Below are 20,480 nucleotides of genomic sequence, written 5' to 3'. Positions count from 1 at the left end.
TTTTTTATCGTACGCGCAACGCAACAAAGAATGATCGAGACTTCTGCTTCCATTCAGGCCGATCGCAATCATACCGTTCGGTCACACCGGTTTTGATTTGCTCATACCGAGTGGTTCGGTTCAGTCTGACGAAATTTAGCAGAATCTCGGCGCACGTGCATAATTACTTGCAGTTTAATCTGTTGCCTAAATAAAATAATTATGGAGAACCATAATATTTTAAGGAAACTGTTTATTAATTATAAGCATTAAATATTAAGTTTCTTTCTGCATTCGTAAATTTTAGTTATACGAGTAAATTATAAAGAGATAAATGAAGTAATTTGTATCAGTTAGTTGCATCGCAACTTGTTTCCTTTAAAACACTTAAATGTTTATATATGTACACATATGTACTAAACATTTTTTCACACGCAAGGCAATTCTCGATCTGATTGCTTCATTTACAATCAAATCAGGCGCAACATGAGTGAAGCCTGAGCTCTTTTGAATCGTTGGACTTGATCGTTCTTTTTCTGCACAATCAGTTCCGATCATCATACCGGTACCAAAAAATCAGTTTGAATCAGTAAGCAGAGCAATTATTTACAAAATAAAATTAAAGATTTTTAGTTGGCCATTGGTTTTGTTTTTAAAAAACAAAAGCATATTTACACCCTTAGGTTTAAAGCCAGATTGTTTGTCTTTTGAAATTGGGCTAGCTTTTCTGAATGCTCTTTCTTTGCTTTTCAAAGCGCACTGCGTGAGATTGCCGAACTGGACGTTTTGTTTCATCAGATCTGATGAATTTATCTGAAGAGTGTTTTGTATTGACAGGCGGTTCCACGTTTACACAAATGTTCTGCGCATCTCAAAAACTACAGCTTTTGCTCATTGTCCAATGCTGCCTTGCTCCGCATTTGTTGAATTGTGAAATCCTTCCGAGAGATGCAAAAACATCGATGTTGGAAAAAATACATCGATGTATCGCCTTTTTGCATCCCTAGTACCAGAGCTCGCAGGGTTGAGTCCCGATTCCCAAAAAGGTCTCAACATTAAGGTTACGTAACCGGTTAGCGGCGAAAAGACTCTTTGCGTTTGATAAAGCAACAAATATTTCAAAATGCAATGTGTATAAATTAGAACTATCTGGACGCCATGCAACAAATATGAAAAGACATTTACAAACAAAACATCGGGAAGCATTTGACTCGTTAACTGAAGAACATGAATACATCGGTGTGCAAAGGAATGCGAAAAAGAAAAAAATAACGATTATTGTAAATATAGTTACCGATGGCGGCAGGCCGTTTTTACTTTTGGATGACAAGGGGTTCCGCAGAATTTTAAACCCCATATATGATTCGCTGAAAATGTCTCCAATCACATCGAGAAATATAATGGAGCACGTTTGCGAAACAGAGCTAGCCATTAAAGAAAACATAAGGGCTTGTGTAAAACGTAAACTTATATCCCTAAAAATAGATGTGGCAACAAGATTGGAAAAATCCATATTGGGAATAAATTTACAATTTATTCATTCGACCTCAACAACAACGGATATCGTCGTGAAAACAAATACAATTGTCTGAGGCGCACACTGGACTATATATAAAAAATAAAAAACTTGAGACTATTCAGGATAATGGTATCGAAGTCGATCAGATTTTTAGGTAAGCGTTGTGTCATCAGTCTCCGCGTAAATAATTAAATATGTATTTATGTATGTACATATTTTAGCATTACATCAGACAACGGCAAAAATATGGTTAAAGCCATTGAGCTGCTTAACGATGAATCCATTGAGGAGGATTATTTTCCCCATGATGATAACAGCGAACATTATATGGAATTGCTTGGGTCTATGACGTTTCCAAATGTGCAACTTGTCCGATGTGCAGCACATACTTTGCAATTGTGCGTGTATGACGTCAACAAGCAAAGCGAGATAGCCGAAATAGTTGGTGTTTGCCGCCGTTTGAGTAAAGTCTTGCGCACCGGAAAGTACAGGTATTAATTTTGTTCTTTTATATATGTAAATTTATATCATATATGGCAAAACGAATTTTAATTGTTGCAGGCGTACCTTAATGGACAGCAACAAACCAATTCCTACTCTTGATGTTACCACCAGGTGGAACTCCACTTACATGATGCTGTCAAAATTATTCGAGTTGAAAGAATTTATTGAAACTCAAACAACTATCGACATAGACGTTGACTGGATCTGGGTTGAGCAGTATATATCAGCGTTTAAAGATGCATATGAAGCCACCCTAAAACTGCAACAGGAGCAACTAGCTTATAGCGACTTTTAACAACTACCTAACAAAATTATTATTGGCTCAACTGAAGATTCGTGCAAGTAAGTTGTTAGACAATGAAGCATTGTTAGCAGCGATCTATATGGACCCCAGAATTAATTTGATTCTGACAGAGCCGCAAAAGTCGATAGCTAACCAAAATTAAAAAAAAATTGCATTTCATATTTTAAATTTAAATCAAGTAAGGTAAGATACTTTCATAATTACTTTTATAGCCAAATTTTACAGAAGTGTCGTCCAATAGATTAATAAGTGTAGTTATATATGTTTAACAAAAAAAAAATTATGTTTAACTAAAAAAAATTAGTTTAACTAAAAAAAAATTATGTGTAACTAAAAAAAAATATTTGTTAATTACTAATTAATATATGCATTTTATTTCTCTTAAGCCAAATCTTAGTATAATTTCTGAAGCAGTTGAAGTTTCCCCAGCATCTAGTTTGGAGCCTTCAGAGGAGATAACACTATTGGACGATCTCTTAGATGATATACAGTCTATACCACCGAAACAAAAAGTAAATAACAATGATAAACTGGAAAAAATATGTACAGAAATAGACAATTATCTAATAACTTATGGCCGATTGCCTCTAAAAAGTCCGATAAAGGAATTTCTGTGTGAATTAAAATTTAAGGCGCCCCAACTCGCAGAACTTGCGAAGGTGGTATTAGCCTCACCAGCTACCCAGGTGTCGGTTGAGAGAGCGTTCTCGGCCTTAAATTATATTTTAAGCGACAAGCGCTCTTCACTCAGCAAAGAAAATATAAATTCATTGTTAGTTGTAAAACTTAATTCGTAATTTAAGTGTACGCTATTGATTAAAATAAATAATAAATAAAATAAATAACCATTTAACTCAAACTTGAATTTATTTCTTTATTATTTTGTGATTAAATTGTTTTCAGAATTTATTTTAAAATTTTCGTACGCATGAATTCAAACGAGTGCTTCATCCCTCTCCCTCTCTCTCAGGCACTCTTTTCGACTCAGAAGCGAGCGAGTAGTTTCTATGCCGCTTCGTTTCCCGAAAGCTTTGTATTTGCGATCTCCCGTTACAGTTAACCGGAATCGCAAACAAAGCAAAGAAGCGAGAACATCTGCGAGAGAGACCCTTTTCAGACTATTTGGTTGTTTCTCTCTCCGAAAGAATTCGAATGATCAAAACGGTTGACCGTTTTGTGCGAGCTCTGCCTAGTACATAACAACCCCTCCACCAAGACTTTCACGATCAGAACGATACAAGTTAAAGCCGTCACATTCATCTAAGACATCACAGATATTCGGGAAAAACCATATTTTAGATATACATAGAAGTTACATTTCTGATTTGATAAAGAAATTTAATTATTTTTTTCAGGCAGTCTTTAAATTTTTAGACCAGATCTCTGCTTTCCGAGAATGCTCAGTAACGCACGGCTATTTTGTCTATTTTCATTTATGTTGACTTCCACGTTATATTAATGAATTATAAATTATTAGCTCCACACGCATTTTATAAAAAAATATTCTAAATTTAAAAATTGTTAGACCAGATCTCTGCTTTTTGAGAATGCGCCGTAACGCACGGCTATTTTGTCTTTTTGCATTATTATACCCTTGCAGGGTATTATAATTTCAGTCAGAAGTTTGCAACGCAGTGAAGGAGACGTTTCCGACCCTATAAAGTATATATATTCTTGATCAGCATCAACAGCCGAGTCGATCTAGCCATGTCCGCCTGTCCGTCTGTCTGTCTGTCCGTCTGTCCGTCTGTCCGTCTGTCTGTCTGTCTGTCTGTCTGTCTGTCTGTCTGTCTGTCTGTCTGTCTGTCTGTCTGTTTCTACGCAAACTAGTCCCTCAGTTTTAAAGCTATCCGAATGAAACTTTGCATATAGTCTTCTATATGCTCTCACTGCTATATATGTCGGAACGGGCCGGATCGGACGACTATATCATATAGCTGCCATACAAATGTTATATATATTTGTAGAAAAAAAATTATAACTTGGCTGTTTTTCAACATTTTTGCACCATTTTTTAGATATGGCCATTTTATATTATTTCAGAATTTTGGTAAAAATTATATGAAAATCGGATGACTATATGATATAGCTGCCATAGGAACGGTCAAGAAATAAATAGGAAAAAAAATTATAGAGTCGTTGTTTTTCAACGTATGTTTATTTACTCTGAGATATAAGCTTTTTTTATTATTCTAGAAATATGGTATAAATTTCATAAAAATCGGACAACTATATCATATAGCTGCCATATAAACCGATCGGTAGATGTAGAGAAAATGTAAAACTGGAAATGTAAAACTGTAACTGTCAAACTGTAAACATAATAAGTATAGGTAAAATGTAATGAAACTCTGTTTTGTGACTGTTTTCAGCATTTAAATCTATAATATAAACATCTAAACCAATCTGCAAGGGTATTCAAACTTCGGCGTGCCGAAGTTAGCTTCCTTTCTTGTTTTGTTGTCTTCCATGTTATATTAATAAATTAAAAATTATTAGCTCCGCATTTTATCAAAAATTATTCTAAATTTAAAGACTGTTACAATAAATATAAGCAGAGATGGGCACGCCGTGGCTCAATTTGCTCGCACTGCTCACACCGTTATCTTTTTTCGGAGGCGCCAGCAAGTCGTGCCAGACCTTCGGTTCTCGCAATCAGCGAACCGTGAAGATTTACAAAAACAACGACACTGACTTTTGGCACAGGTAGGCAAGCACATCGCCTCGATCTCGAGTGAGCAACAACAAAAAATCGAGCAACCGAACTAGCACATCGGACCAAAAACAAGCACAATAAAGGGAACTGCGCGGCTGACGTATACTTCTGCACTAAAGAAAAAACGTTTGAATTTCTTTTGCAGTCGTTTTTCTTAGGCGGACATAAATGCACGCAAAAATGGCTGAAGATATTGAAAGCTTCACACTTGAGATATTTCTATACAAAAATTAATTATTTGGATCTGATGCAGTGCTTGATTTGATTAGTTTTTGTCAGTGTATTTTCTCTGCTCGCACATTCTGTGTGGCGCGTGGCTGCGACGCGTCACGACGCTGAGGGTTGTTGTTGTTTCTTTTTTCTGGCCGAGCTGCTACCCAACCGTTAGATTTCGTGCCCGTCTCTGAAAATAAGCTTCCTATTATAACGACTGATTTTAAATATTGCTTAACTTATCAAATAAAAAATTCATTGAAAATTAAAATTTCGTTTAGGCGCGAAAATAAATATTTTGTAAAGCTCCAACACTTGAAGCTTCTAAAGTAAGGGACTCATTACCGAGCCCCAACTCCAACTCCAGATGATCCAAATCGCCAAAGCTTTGCAAACACCTAGCCTCTGCACCTACTCGTTCCTTCACATATATCTCCCCTCGCCGAGCTTTAAGCTAGTTGCGTTTTGTTATTTCGCCGGAGTGGAGTCACTGCACGTAAGAGCATCGCTTTATCGCTTACGTAGACCAACTTTATAATAATTATCGGATCAACCATTGACTGTGAGGGTAATTTTGGTCGCACACGACAAATAATGCGTATTTTGGGCGGAGGAGTTAACTCGCGTGAGAAGCAGAGTGCGTGAAAAGTGCCCTCAGCTTCTCCCCATCCATTTGTGGGACTCCTTGGCAGCGCATTCCTCTGCCTGCGCATTGCAAGTAGCCACTAGTCTGGCCTCGAGCGCCTCGACGCGTTTATCGCTTAGGTCTTCGAATTTCAGGTCGAATTTCTGCAACAACTGGGCATCAGAGGGCCGGGATCCGTCCTGGTCGAGCTAAGTCTCCTTCCTGAATCGCTTTGCCACCGAATTCATAGTGTCGTTGTTTTGAGTGTTCTATGCGCACGCTTTGTGTTGATATGTATGTGTTTAAACGTAAACGAATAACGACAATAACAAAATGCACAGCGTTAAACCAGCTTTTTAGTTGTTAAAAACAATTTTAATAGTGCAAATTAGTGTCTTCTCATATATAATCGTTGCAGAACTATGTTAGTTTCGCAGGAAAAATACAAAGTTCTGAATTTTTGAATCTTATTTCGATGTAAACACGTCCGTGTTCCCGCCTTGATATATTCTTAATCGTACGATCCGGCGTACAATAACACATTTGAAAATTTCTATGCTACAGTATGTATTAAAAAATATTTGAAAGTATAGTATGTATAAGGAATCTCTAGAATGCCCCAAACAAATTCCATTCTAACTGTCCACAGAATAATCCAATATCAAAAAATTTATTGCTTTAGTTAAAATGTCCCAAGGTCGTTTTTTTTAGTAAAAATCTTGATGGTAAAACCTTGTTTTCTGACTAAAAATTAATACGATACTTTGCAAAAAGTTAAAATATTATAAAATAAAAAAATTAATCAAGCCTGACGTGAGTTCCGGTAGATTTAATTAAGGACGTTATGTGAATAATTTAAGAAGAAGAAGAAGAGTTATGTGAACCGATTTTCCAAATGGCACTTTCCAGGAGAAAGCTATAAACTTTTGAATGCTCATACATAGAAACAAAAACGACTTCAGTTCAACTTTTCATAACTTAATAATGGGCATTTATAATTAAAAATAACAAAACAATTAGATATCTTACTACCCCCCTTAGTAATCCAATTGCAAACTAAGGCGTCCTGATGTTAAGTCACGGGCAAAAGATGGTACAGAATAACAGACATTCAGAAGTAATCTTGAATATGTTACACAATATAACATAACATACTTATTAAAAATGTGCTCCAAGATAAACGAAACGGACTTAAGGGGGGATATACATGTAAACCAAAATTTTTTGGCAAAAAAAAAAAGTTTATTACTTAAAAAATATACTGTGTAAGTTTTATTATCGAATTCGAACTCTAAGTGCCTCAAATCAAGTGTTAACGCGGGCGCATCAAAAACTTTAAACGTCTTTTTCTCAGCTTTAAAATTTTGCATTTTTACCTATGCTATGGACACGATTCACAAAAAACTACGTAACATATCAGAGTGAATCAAATTTTATTATGACCAGCATAAAATTATCTTCTATTTGAACCTAAATGGTTGTTATAAAACTGAGTAGTATCATTTTTTTAAGAGGGTGGGAAGTGAAAACTGATCACCTGAAAATGGCATTTTTTCCTTCAAATCAAAATTTAATTTTTTTGTCTTGATTTCTTTTTGGTTTTTTAGGTTCAAATAGAAGATACAGGTGTAATGAATACAAAACAAGAAAGGAAGCTAACTTCGGCACGCCGAAGTTTGTATACCCTTGCAGATATTATTTCATTACATTTTACCTATACTTATTATGTTTACAGTTTGACAGTTACAGTTTTACATTCACACCTTTACATTTTCTCTACATCTACCGATCGCTCCTATGGCAGCTATATGATATAGTTGTCCGATTTTCATGAAATTTATACCAAAATTTTAGAATAATAAAATAAGCTTATATCTTAGAGTAGATGAAAATACGTTGAAAAACAACGAAGTTATAATTTTTTTCCTATTATTTTTCCGTATCGTTTCTATGGCAGCTATAAGATATAGTCGTCCGATTTTCATAAAATTTTTACCAAAATTCAGAAATAATATAAAATGGCCATATCTAAAAAATGGTGCAAAAATTTAAAAAAACAGCAAAGTTATAATTTTTTTTCTAAAAATTTATCGAACATTTGTATGGCAGCTATATGATATAGTCGTCCGATCCGGCTCGTTCCGACATATATAGCAGTGAGAGTATATAGAAGACTATATGCAAAGTTTCATTCAGATAGCTTTAAAACTGAGGGACTAGTTTGCGTAGAAACGGACAGACGGACAGACGGACAGACGGACAGACGGACGGACAGACGGACATGGCTAGATCGACTCGGCTGTTGATGCTGATCAAGAATATATATACTTTATAGGGTCGGAAACGTCTCCTTCACTGCGTTGCAAACTTCTGACTGAAATTATAATACCCTGCAAGGGTATAAAAATTAAGTTTACGGATTTTGGACAGGAATTACGAGCTCTATCGTGTCCATAGCACGGCAACGCAAAGCTCGAGGCGCTACGGAATATGTTCCATAATTCCGCCATTTTGTAAAATATAGTTTATAACAAATTTTTTTTATCATCTCTGATTCTACTTTTAACTATATCCAAAGTTTAACGACGATTGCTTGACTATTTCTTATAAAAAAAATTCACGAAAAATGGCCAAATTTTGACCGCTTACATGTATATCCCCCTTAAAAATAGCTGAATAATATTGGCCAATATGGTTTTTAGATAGACGCATAGCTTGTTTTTCCTTCCATTTTTTTTTTTTTTTTTTTTTTTTTTGTAAAGTTTTGTTTATAATGGAATTACCGAATACCGAATAAGTTGAGCAAAGGTCGTTTAATGGTAGAATTAAGAAGCCAAAATGACGATTTTATTCGAAAAAATCGACTTTTTGTTTATATTAAATTGTAAATAACACAAGAAAGGAAGCTAACTTCGGCACGCCGAAGTTTGTATACCCTTGCAGATTGGTTTTGATGTTTATATTATAGATTATAATACTGAAAACACTCACAAAACAGAGTTCCATTACATTGTTCCTATACTTATTATGTTTACAGTTCAACAGTTACAGTTTTACATTCCCAGCTTTACATTTGCTCTACATTTACCGATCGTTTATATGGCAACTGTATATAGTTGTCCGATTTGCATAAAATTTTTACCAAAATTCTGAAATAATAAAAGAAGCTCATTTCTAAAAGAAGATAAGAATATGTTGAAAAACAACGAAGTTATAATTTTTTTCCTATTAATTTTCCGACAGCTATAAGATATTATTTATTTATTTAACAAATTAAGCTTAGCATACAATGTTAGATTACCGAGCACTGGCTGCGGTGGCCTTCGACTAGTAGTCCGATTTTCATAAAATTTTTACCAAAATTGTGGAATAATTTAAAATGGCCATATCCATAAATGATGCAAAAATTTTGAAAAACAGCCAAGTTATAATTTTTTTTCTAAAAATTTATCGAACATTTGTATGGCAGCTATATGATATAGCTTTAAAACTGAGGGACTAGTTTGCGTAGAAACGGACAGACGGACAGACGGACATGGCTAGATCGACTCGGCTGTTGATGCTGATCAAGAATATATATACATACTTTATAGGGTCGGAAAGGTCTCCTTCACTGGTGTTGCTTTAAGTGGAACTTATTACAATATTCTCACGAATAGAAGCAATTCAATTATATTATTCTACTTACATCGACTTCGTGTTTCCAAAGTCAAATCCTCTACAGGCTCGAATTCAGTATCAGTGTCCAGGTCTTCTGAGCTCTAAAAGGTGTAAAGAAGGTTTTGCGAAAATAATTTTTTTTTATATTTAAATTATTTATAATAGCAAAATGCTGAATAGTATTGATGGTATATCCTTTAAATAAGAGTTTTCTGTGACTTCCCTCCCTATTTTGTATTTTGTTTATCGTTCTTATTACAGTAATGGAAGGGTGGAAAAGACTTTCAAAGTGGAAAGCCTTCCTCCTTAACCCATCCCATATTAGCAAAAGCCAAAATTTAAGCGAGAGTGCTTAAAGTTTAAGTCGAAAAATAAATTTAACATTTTTAATTGAAATTTCATATATACACTGCCGCTTCCTTGAATACCTCATCCAAGACATTCACACTAAAGTCCCTATAATTCACAAAATAAAAATATAAAAAAGTTTTGTTGTAGGGAAGACAACGAATATGCCACCCTTTGGTTTATATTTAATAACGCACGAATAGGTTAGATTAATATAAGCCGTGTTTATATCGTTTGTTCTATACAAATTTATTCGGAGCTGGAGACTGCCTATATGAAATTTTGGTTTCAAAATATAAACAAACTCTCATGAGCTTACAAATGTAGTTTTGGCCGTAAAAAAAAAACCCGACAGCTTTAACGAGATAAGAAAGTGCCGAAAAGAGAGAACAGAAAAGCGCTGCATTACTAGGAGCTGGGACCGTAAATAGTGATTATTTTTATACCCTTGCAGGGTATTATAATTTCAGTCAGAAGTTTGCAACGCAGTGAAAGAGACATTTCCGACCCTATAAATTATATATATTATTAATCAGCGTCATCAGCAGAGTCGATCTAGCCATTGTCCGTCCGTTCGACCTATTGTCCGTTTCTACACAAGTTTTTAAGATAAAATCCTCCAGCTGAACCATCCACGAGGGCGCCGGCTGGGCAACGGGTAATGCATTGCTGCTTGCTCCGTATAAATTTCTAAAAAGCAGAAGGAATGAACCATTAGGCATGGTTGCAGATTTCTGGCGGAAGGCTTAAGACGCTAATAAGTGGTTCCCCTGAAAAATACACCAGTATGAGAGGGTTAGAGAAATAAACCGGGGCTGGCATGGTCAGCCCAAACGTTGGTGGGTGGCGTGACTGCTACCACTGGCGGGTACGAAGCGGAGCAATAGTCTCTGCGTGTCGCCAGCGGTCACACCACTAGTATGACGACAACAAGTCATATCAATTGTAAAGCTACTGCCACCACCACATTGCAACAGAGCCGCACAAGTGCTACAGTCGACACAGTTTTGGACCTGGAGAGCGTACATCTCCCCCATCCCCCTCCCATCACACAATAAGATGACCAAACGACATCTAATCGTGGCACTCATTAACAGGGGCGATGAGAACGCTAAAATAAAACAAGAAAGGAAGCTAACTTCGGCACACCGAAGTTTGTATACCCTTGCAGATTGGTTTTGATTTTTATATTATAGATTATAATACTGAAAACACTCACAAAACAGAGTTTCATTACATTTTACCTATACTTCTTATGTTTACAGTTTGACAGTTACAGTTTTACATTCCCAGCTTTACATTTTCTCTACATCTACCGATCGTTTATATGGTATGATATAGTTGTCCGATTTTCATAAAATGTTTACAAAAATTCTAAAATAATAAAAGAAGTAGATAAAAATACGTTGAAAAACAATGAAGTTATAATTTTTTTCCTATTCATTTTCCTATCGTTCCTATGGCAGCTATAAAATATAGTCGTCCGATTTTCATAAAATTTTTACCAAAATTCTGAAATAATATAAAATAGCCATATCCCAAAAATTATGCAAAAATTTTGAAAAACAGCCAAGTTATAATTTTTTTTCTAAAAATTTATCGAACATTTGTATGGCAGCTATATGATATAGTCGTCCGATCGGGCCCGTTCCGACATATATAGCAGTGAGAGTATATAGAAGACTATATGCAAAGATTCATTCAGATAGCTTTAAAACTGAGGGACTAGTTTGCGTAGAAACGGACAGACGGACGGACAGACGGACAGACGGACATGGCTAGATCGACTCGGCTATTGAAGCTGATCGAGAATATATATACTTTATAGAGTCGGAAACGTCTCCTTCACTGCGTTGCAAACTTCTGACTGAAATTATAATACCCTGCAAGGGTATAAAAAAGGTATATTTTCGTGGATTTTTTAAAAGATCATACGACAATTTTACAAATTTCATTTATTGTACATAAAAATATAAGGTTTGAACTACATTGTGTAAAAATTTGAACAAAAAATATTTTAAAAATTACCGTTGAGGCAGGCTTCAACCTAATCCCATAAGAAATGATGTCCTTGCGGTAGTTTTTCTGTTAGTGTATAGTGTATAGTGTATAGTCTTTTAACGAATGATTTATTTAAAATTAAAAATTGAATTTTTGGTAGCGCTTTTTATAAGAAGTGATATATTTGACGTCATTTTTGGCCATACTTTGGCTTATAAAATGAGTTGTAATTGAAGATAAAAACAAGAAAGGAAGCTAACTTCGGCACGCCGAAGTTTGTATACCCTTGCAGATATTATTTCATTACATTTTACCTATACTTATTATGTTTTTATTATTTTACCTATACTTATAACAGTTTTGCATTCCCATCTTTTGCATCTACCGATCGGTTTATATGGCAGCTATATGATATAGTTGTCCGATTTTTTTTTAAATTTATACCAAAATTCTAGAATAATAAAATAAGCTTATATCCCGGAGTAGATGAAAATACGTTGAAAAACAACGAATCTAAACATTATTTTCTATTAATTTCCCGATCGTTCCTATGGCAGCTATATGATATAGTCGTCCGATTTTCATAAAATTTTTACCAAAATTCAGAAATAATATAAAATAGACATACATAAAAAATGGTGCAAAAATGTTGAAAAACAGCAAAGTTATAATTTTTTTTCTAAAAATTTGACGAACATTTGTATGGCAGCTATATGATATAGTCGTCCGATCCGGCCCGTTCCGACATATATAGCAGTGAGAGCATATAGAAGACTATATGCAAAGTTTCATTCAGATAGCTTTAAAACTGAGGGACTAGTTTGCGTAGAAACGGACAGACGGACAGACGGACATGGCTAGATCGACTCGGCTGTTGATGCTGATCAAGAATATATATACTTTATAGGGTCGGAAACGTCTCCTTCACTGCGTTGCAAACTTCTGACTGAAATTATAATACCCTGCAAGGGTATAAAAAACTCGTTCAACGACAACAAAAATATGTTTAAAAGAAGTGTGCAAAAGCAGAAGTCGATCGCAATAGTTTTCAAGAAAACGTGACTTTTTATAAGAAGTGATATATTTGACGTCATTTTTGGCCATATTTTGGCTTATAAAATGAGTTGTAATTGAAGATAAAAAAAACTCGTTCAACGACAACAAAAACATGTCTAAAAGAAGTGTGCAAAAGCAGAAGTCGATCGCAATAGTTTTCGAGAAAACGTGACCGACTTCAAAAAAGTGGTTTCGAGAAAAACGACTCAAAAGTTCGAATTGCCAGTTGTGACTCATACGACGCGCTGGGCTTTAAATTTCTCCCATTCCTACAGTTTTGCTTCGATCGACTTGAAATTTTCGGACAACATCCCTGACACTTTGTACTATTATATAAGAAAGTTTTAAAAAAAATGAATTTTTTTGAAGTTTCAAAACCCGGATAACCCCTTAAAGCAAAATCGCGTTGGCGGAACTACTCTATGTCATATAGCAAAGGTCCGCCGACCAGGCTTTTGTCCAGGAGCCTTGGATAGCCATTACCGTGCTAAAGTCCGCAAAATATAACTTGTTTTACATGCCTTCGGTAAGCGGGAGCTCAAGTGATGTACGGAAGGGTCTTCACGTAACCTCTTGTCTTATTACAGCTCTGACGGCCTGACTGTGGTGATGCTGGAAAACGATAGAAAGCGTCTTCTGGCAGCTTCCTGATACATGGGACAAGACCATGTCAGGTCAGCTCCACCGGAGAACCTCAAAAGTCTGCTTGAAGCCAGCCTGCCAGAACTGCCCGTTATTGAAGACGCCAAGTCACACCATAGCGTGATCTGGAGCCCCGACAGAGGTGAGTCACTCTTACATTTTATACTCTCAAGCACGCCTACGTTCTTGATTTAAAACTCGTAAAGGGAAAAGCACCGCCCATCATGCCCTATATCAAGAACCAGAGAGAGGACCAAACCACCTTGGTGGATAGACCCTTTCGCTCCAACGTTATAGCCTCAGAGAATTCTTTAAAATCGCCAAGGAGGCGAAGGACGATATAATCAATTATGAATACAAAACGGATCCTGCCAAAAGGAGGCAGCCTTGTGAGCCCCATTTCTACTCATGAAACTAGAAAAGCTGCTGGATCTATACATCAGGAACGATGTGGAAAGACAACTGTCAACCAACCAGCATACCTACACAAAACGTAAATCAGTGGAGATGGTATTACATTCGCTAGTAAGCACCATTGCCAGAGCCCTTCACAATAAAGAATACGCTTCCGCAGTGTTTGGACATATCCTGAGCATTCAACAACGTAAGCACAGACGTAATAATGAAAAGCCTAGGAGCGACCAACATTTACCCCGCCATCAACCTCTAGATAATAAGCCTTCTAAGATTTAGCGCACAGAGGCACGCCGCAAGGAGGAGTCTTGTCGCACTGGAATCTTGTGGTAGACGACCTGATCAAGAGATTCGAGAGGAAAGCACCAAAAATAACAGCCTATAATAATTATCCCGGGGGAAGGTCCATCGAGAGTTAGCTCGATTATGAAATCAACTCATTGGGAAATATGTGCGTGAGCGGAGAAGGTAGGACAAGACGGTCCTGATTCTCTTCACCAAGAGATACAAGGTGACGTTATGTATCCCCTAAAAAAATTAACAATACCAGGCTGACCCCGAAAACACAAGTCAAATACCTCGCCATTGTTAAAACGCAAGTGGGCGGTACCCCCATAAAAGATACCACTCTGGAGAGTTTAAAGGATGAAACCAGGGATGGGATGTCAGCCCAAACGTCGGTGGAAGGCGTGACCGCTACCACCGACCGGCACGGTAGCGAGCAATCCTCTGCGTAGTCGATACAGACTCGGACCTTGAGAGCGTGCAGCTTCTCCACTCACCGAAACCAGGCACCAGCTCCCAGCGCAGGGACGGGCCAAAGCGGTCAAGGGAGGGAATGAAGGCCAAGGCGCTGTACAAGGCTGCTCTCCGTATCCGTGATCGACTCCAGGAAAAAGCCGTCCTATCCCCAGAGGAGAAGGCAAAGCTTACCTGGGCTGAGGAGAAAATCGCTGAGGGGAGGCTTCACTTCGCCAAACTTCCCTACATGAGTTCGACTGGCGGATTCGCCAACAAGGTGGAGGAGACGCTTGCCAACAAAAGGCAACGCTCAACCGAAAGCTCTATGGACGCACCGGGGAGCAAGCGGCAACGCGGGCCTAAGGAGGCAGGTCCTCCCCAAATGGCGAAAAAGCAAAAAAAAAAACCGAAAAAGTCAGTGAGGTGACCAAACGACAAACGACAAAAGTGCAGTCCTCCAGATAAACAAGGAGGCACAGGACATCCTCTATCTCAGATACGGGAAGATGGCGTGGGGCATGGGTAGCGTATACCTGCGACTCAAAAAGCGCCACCCCGGGGATAAGGATCCGCGGAAGACATATAAAAGTCCCTAGAGGCCCTCTCCAAAGAACTGCTAGATGCGTACCACGCATCATGCCCTATATCGGACACTAGAAAGAAGACCAGGACACCCTGGTGGAATAAGTACCTTTCACTCCGACGCAACAAACTCAAAGAATTCTTCAAAGTCGCCAAGCAGGCGAAAGATGATACGAGGGTAGGCTGAAAAAAAGTCAGCCTTACAAAGAAAAAAAAAAAACTAGTTCTTAGTAACAACGCATAACAAACAAGCAAACAAACAGCGAACTACATATTAATAAGTAATTAAAAAAAAAAATTAAAATAAATTAAATAAATAAATTAATAACAAACATACATTTTTAAATAGAATAAAAAGTTTCTAAAATAATTAGTTTATAAAATATTTAGTTAATAATACTCAATCTTAAAATAATTATTTATCACTAAATGTACTAGGTATTAAGTTGAAATCCTGCCTAATTTTACCCCATGTGACCAGGGCCTAATTTTTTGAAATAAATAAATAAATAAATAAAATACGCACTTGGACCATCGATCCTCCAGTTTCCCAATACCTTCCATAAAATAGGATTTGTCCAGGCCTCAAAATAGGCGTTTGTTTCACAGATTACGTGTTCATTTAACTGAAATTTCTTACCCCCAAGCCATTTTTTCCAGATAATCCACATGAATTACACGTCGGGCATCCCAGAAAACCGTTGTCATCACCTTGTTGGCCGACAAACCGAACTTTGCCTTTTTCGGTGCCGTTTCTCCAGTTGAAATCCATTACTTTGACTGTTCCTTACTCTCTGGTGTATGGTGATGAATCCAGGTTTCGTCAAAAGTCACAAAACGACGAAAAAATTCGTTTTTGTTTGCATTAAGCAATGCCAAACTCTTCTTCGCAATGTGCATTGCGTTTATTTTCCATTGTGAGCAATCGCGGTAACCATCTTGACGAAAGCTTATTCATGTGTAAAAAGTCATGTAAAATGTTTCCAACGCGTTCCCGAGAAATGTTTAGAGCATTCGCAATCTCTCGCAGCTTGATTCGGCGATTAGCCAATATCATTCCATTGACTTTATCCACAATTTCTGGTGTTGTCACCTCTCTGGGACGACCCGGGCGATCATCGTCAAAAATGCTTGTCCGCCCGCGTTTAAATTTAGCAGTCCAATATCTTATTGTTGAAAACGATGGAGCTGAATCCTTATAAACTTTGTCTAACTCCTTTTTAATATCTTCGTTGGATTTATCTTTTAAAAACAGAAATCTTATAACAACACGATATTCGATTTTATTCATGTTGACGACAATGCAAAAGTGAATGCGCTAAAAGTCCCACCAAAATTACAAGTGTTGATAAAACCGCATGAAACTTTCACAGTAATCAGCTGATAGAAAACAATAATCAAATAAAACATTTACGAATTTGAAAAAAAAATTTTCTTTGTTAGGCCGACTTTTTATCAGCCCACCCTCGTATCATCAATGAGGAATACAAAGTCATACTAAGGGACTACAAGAAGGAAACACGCAAGGCGCAGAGAAACTCACTCCCTATCCAATGGAGGACCTCTCGGATTGTCTTCCTGCCCAAAACAGGAAAATGCAGCCACGTGAGCCCCAAGGATTACAGACCGATAAGCCTCACCTCATTCCTATTTAAAACGCTGGAACAGCTGCTGGACATCAGGAACGATGTAGGGAGATTACTGTCGACCAACCAGCATACCTACACAAAGGGTTAATCAGTGGAGACGGCACTACCTTCGTTGGTGGCCACCATTGAGAGAGCGCCACACACTAAGGAATATGCACTTGGGAGTGTTCGTGGACATATCCGGGGCATTCAACAACGTAAGCACGGACGCAATAATGGATCGCCTAGGAGCGACCAACACGTCCCCCGCTATCAACTTGTGGATAAGAAATCTTCTAAGGCCACCATAGAGCTATATGCATCCAAGAAGATGCTTAGCAGCACATGGGGCCTCTCAACCGCTCTAATGCATTGAGTCTACATATCGGTGGTGCGTCCGACTCTGCTGTATAGAATCTTAGTGTGGTGGCAAGCCATGGAAAATAAAACGTATATTTAGCTTATGGAGAGAACCCAGCGGCAGGCACTGCTCTGCATATCAGGGATGCTGAGGTCAACCATAATCGGTATATATCCCCTAGATATCCAAGCGCAAATGACAGCAGGAAAGGTGGCACAACGTCTGGTTGCATTAGGAAACTGGTCGCTACAAGGATCCGGGCACAGTTCAATTGGTCGAGACATGAGCAGTACATCTGACTACATGATACCCAGAACGTGCCCGGATATAAACACAACAGTATAACAGTAACTAAATGACTGGAAGTCAGGCCAGGACTATGCTCAATACCTCAATATATACACACGCTCCAAGATGGATGGAGGAGTTGGAGCGGGCATATACTGTTCAGATCCTGAAATGAGGCTGTCGTATAAGCTACCAAGCAACTGCAGTATATTCCAGGCGGAAGTATTCAATTTGTTCGCAGACAATCAAGCGGCGAAAAGATCCATGCAATCATAAGCGGTCAGTTCCAAAAATGTACTGGCAAGCAGGGAGTCACTAGATAGCCTGAGCACGACTAAGTCAGTGAGGATCTACTGGGTTCCCAGCAGAGAACGTCAAGGGTGTCACTTTTTGGCACCCGAATCACACTTATAAGTTTGGAGTGCTTGTCGCACTCACAAACAACAAGAATAAAATAACACACCCAAACGCACAAATCGCTTTGGGTGTTTCGTGTCTTTGCATTTCGTCACTCACTCAAACAGTATGCGTAGATTCTATTTCACCAGACACTCAAAAATGTTGCGCAGATAAGTGAACTGCACAATGCACTCAAAGCAAAAAAGCTCAAAAAATGGACCAAAAGCAACGGTAGATCACGAAATAATAATTATAAGCATTTGTTATGTTTATAATGACTTTCTTAAAAACATTAAAATTAAATACGCGCAATGAAGCAGCAAAACACGGCTTTTTGTTCTCTCCATTTCGCTCACTCCTTTTGCTTTAGCATACTGATCGGCGTCAACTCATGTATACATGCAGAAAAGAGCACGAAATCGTTTTGCGAGTGTGCGTATGAGCATGTCCGAAAATGTCAGTGCAAGGCAACACACCTTATTTAAGAGTGCCGATCACACTCTAAGTGCCAAAAACGCACAAATGATTCGGGTACACTTATTGTTTGGGTGTACCCTTGCCGTTCTCTGGTTCCCAGCCACCAAGGCATAGAAGGTAACGAGACCGCGGACGAACTTGCAAAGGAAGGCGTCGGACAGGCGAGTGAGAGAGCAGAAGACGTCCCTGTCTTCCTAAGAAAGCTCCAAAGCGAGCTGGAGAGACGGGCTGACGCAAGCGCAAAAAGCAGGTGTAGGAGTAATTCCGCAACCTGCAGAATGTTAGTGGGTATTCTAATAGGTCACTGCCTGTCTGCTGCACATGCAGTCAAGCTGGGTATTACCGACAACGCCAAATGCCGAATCCGAGGCAACCGAAACCTTGGAGCATCTCATTTGCAAATATCCGGCCCTAACGAGGGCAAGAATGAGGCCCCATGAGGGCCGTCCGGATTAACCTAACCTATTATTAAACTTCATTATGGCGTTGGAGGGTATTATTATAACAATGCAAGGGTATAAAAATGATCAAAATAAATTTGATGTATTTCAAATACACCAAATGTATGCCTATCGATTAAAATTGATTACATTTTAAATAACATTAAATGTTATGTATTTTTAATTTATTTTGAATACGTAACACGAAAAATAAATAATTGAGCTCCAAGTGGGACTTTCCTTGTGTGCTTTTTAATTTTTTTTTAAGTCTGTATATATAAATATATTTTTTATATCTCACATGGAAATACTTACTCGGTTCATTAAAACAGCTCGTCGAATTTCACGTACTCCGTCATAAACAAGTCTAGAAGCATCAATAAAATCATTTTCGTCGACATCTTTATTTGAGTTATTTAAGAGAGCTCCAACTGCAGTTTCCACGCGCTGGTCAAATTTCATCATAACTAAGGGTAAAATAAAAATGTATTTTTATATTAATTAGGATTGACTTCGTTTAACAGCTAAAAATAATTAGGGCAAAGTTCTTGCTAAACATTTACATAACCAGAAATAAGAGTCTTGAAGACTACCTTTAAAATCCACCTGCAAAGGTGGGAATCGGCCCTTAATTGAATTATAATCGAACTAGCAAACTCGGCGAACTCCGTTTCGCCCCCTTTGGACAATTATCCGTTTCATTGAAGAGCTCTTTGGTAAACCAAATTTTTTTGTTTTTTGATCTTACGTAAACACAGCGGTCGGCTTCCCAACTCGTGAGCACGCATCATATAACTGCCAATGTAAAAAACAATGATTTTCTAAATTTATCCTGCAAACACAAAGCGATTAGCCTTGCGACTGGTTAATTGTCATTGCGAACGCAAGTCGAACTTGAAATGCAATCAAAATAAAACGGAATATCAGTCGGAATCATTGGTATTCGAGGAATATATACATACATTTTCACCTGCGTACTTTTCTTTAATAAAGGTAGCCTCAATCAAATTCGTCATAAGTCTTTTGACATATCATAATAACTTTACCAACATTGAGTTGCAAGTTATTTAGTGGAAATCCTGGTACCTCCAGAGAGTTCAAAAACTCCGTTGTATAATTTACTACATCGTCGAGATTTTGGTTTTTGTGTTATTTATATGTCATCAAATCTCCAACAATTTTTGATTCAATGGTGAAATTCAGTGCGTGTACATCATTATTCTTTGCGGCAAGAATTGCTCGTTGACTTAACCAATCATAATTCTGGGAATTTTCACTTATGTTTGGAAAAACATTTTCAATAAGAGCGAATTGAGAGTCTAAAAATTAATCCAGATCTCACATCAGCTGGGACTTTTTCATTTCCAAAAGCTAACAATTGTTTGGAAAATTGTGCAGCACTTTGATCATTTTGAGACGGAACTCTCATATTAGTGGTTAGCGATCATGCCCATAAAGGGCATCACCTTTAGCCAAGCATTCAATTCGCCTGCAGGCGCTCCACGGGGAATAACTGGCATTTTCTGCCTGAAATCGCCTGCCAACAATATCATCAAGCTGCCAACGATGTTGTTATTTCGCCG

At 37.7% G+C, this 20,480-nt stretch overlaps 1 protein-coding gene across 2 annotated transcripts in view; it reads right to left on the bottom strand.

The window, feature by feature from the left end:
- The window catches only part of alpha-Cat (catenin alpha), a 119,017-nt gene that overhangs the window by 20,588 nt on the left and 77,949 nt on the right, over positions 1-20,480 (bottom strand). Inside the window, exons 6-7 of one of the 2 annotated variants that reach the window (XM_041777540.2) lie at positions 19,213-19,364; positions 9,549-9,621 (exon numbers count right to left, since the gene is read on the bottom strand). In XM_041777540.2, the coding sequence (XP_041633474.1) occupies positions 9,549-9,621; positions 19,213-19,364 (225 nt within the window). The remainder of the gene's footprint in view (positions 1-9,548; positions 9,622-19,212; positions 19,365-20,480) is intronic. The other variant, XM_041777541.2, reaches the window with a different exon arrangement.

This window comes from Drosophila kikkawai, chromosome 3R (assembly GCF_030179895.1).
Source record: "Drosophila kikkawai strain 14028-0561.14 chromosome 3R, DkikHiC1v2, whole genome shotgun sequence".
Taxonomy (NCBI): Eukaryota; Metazoa; Arthropoda; class Insecta; order Diptera; family Drosophilidae; genus Drosophila; species Drosophila kikkawai.
This window is presented reverse-complemented; position numbering and strand designations above follow the sequence as displayed.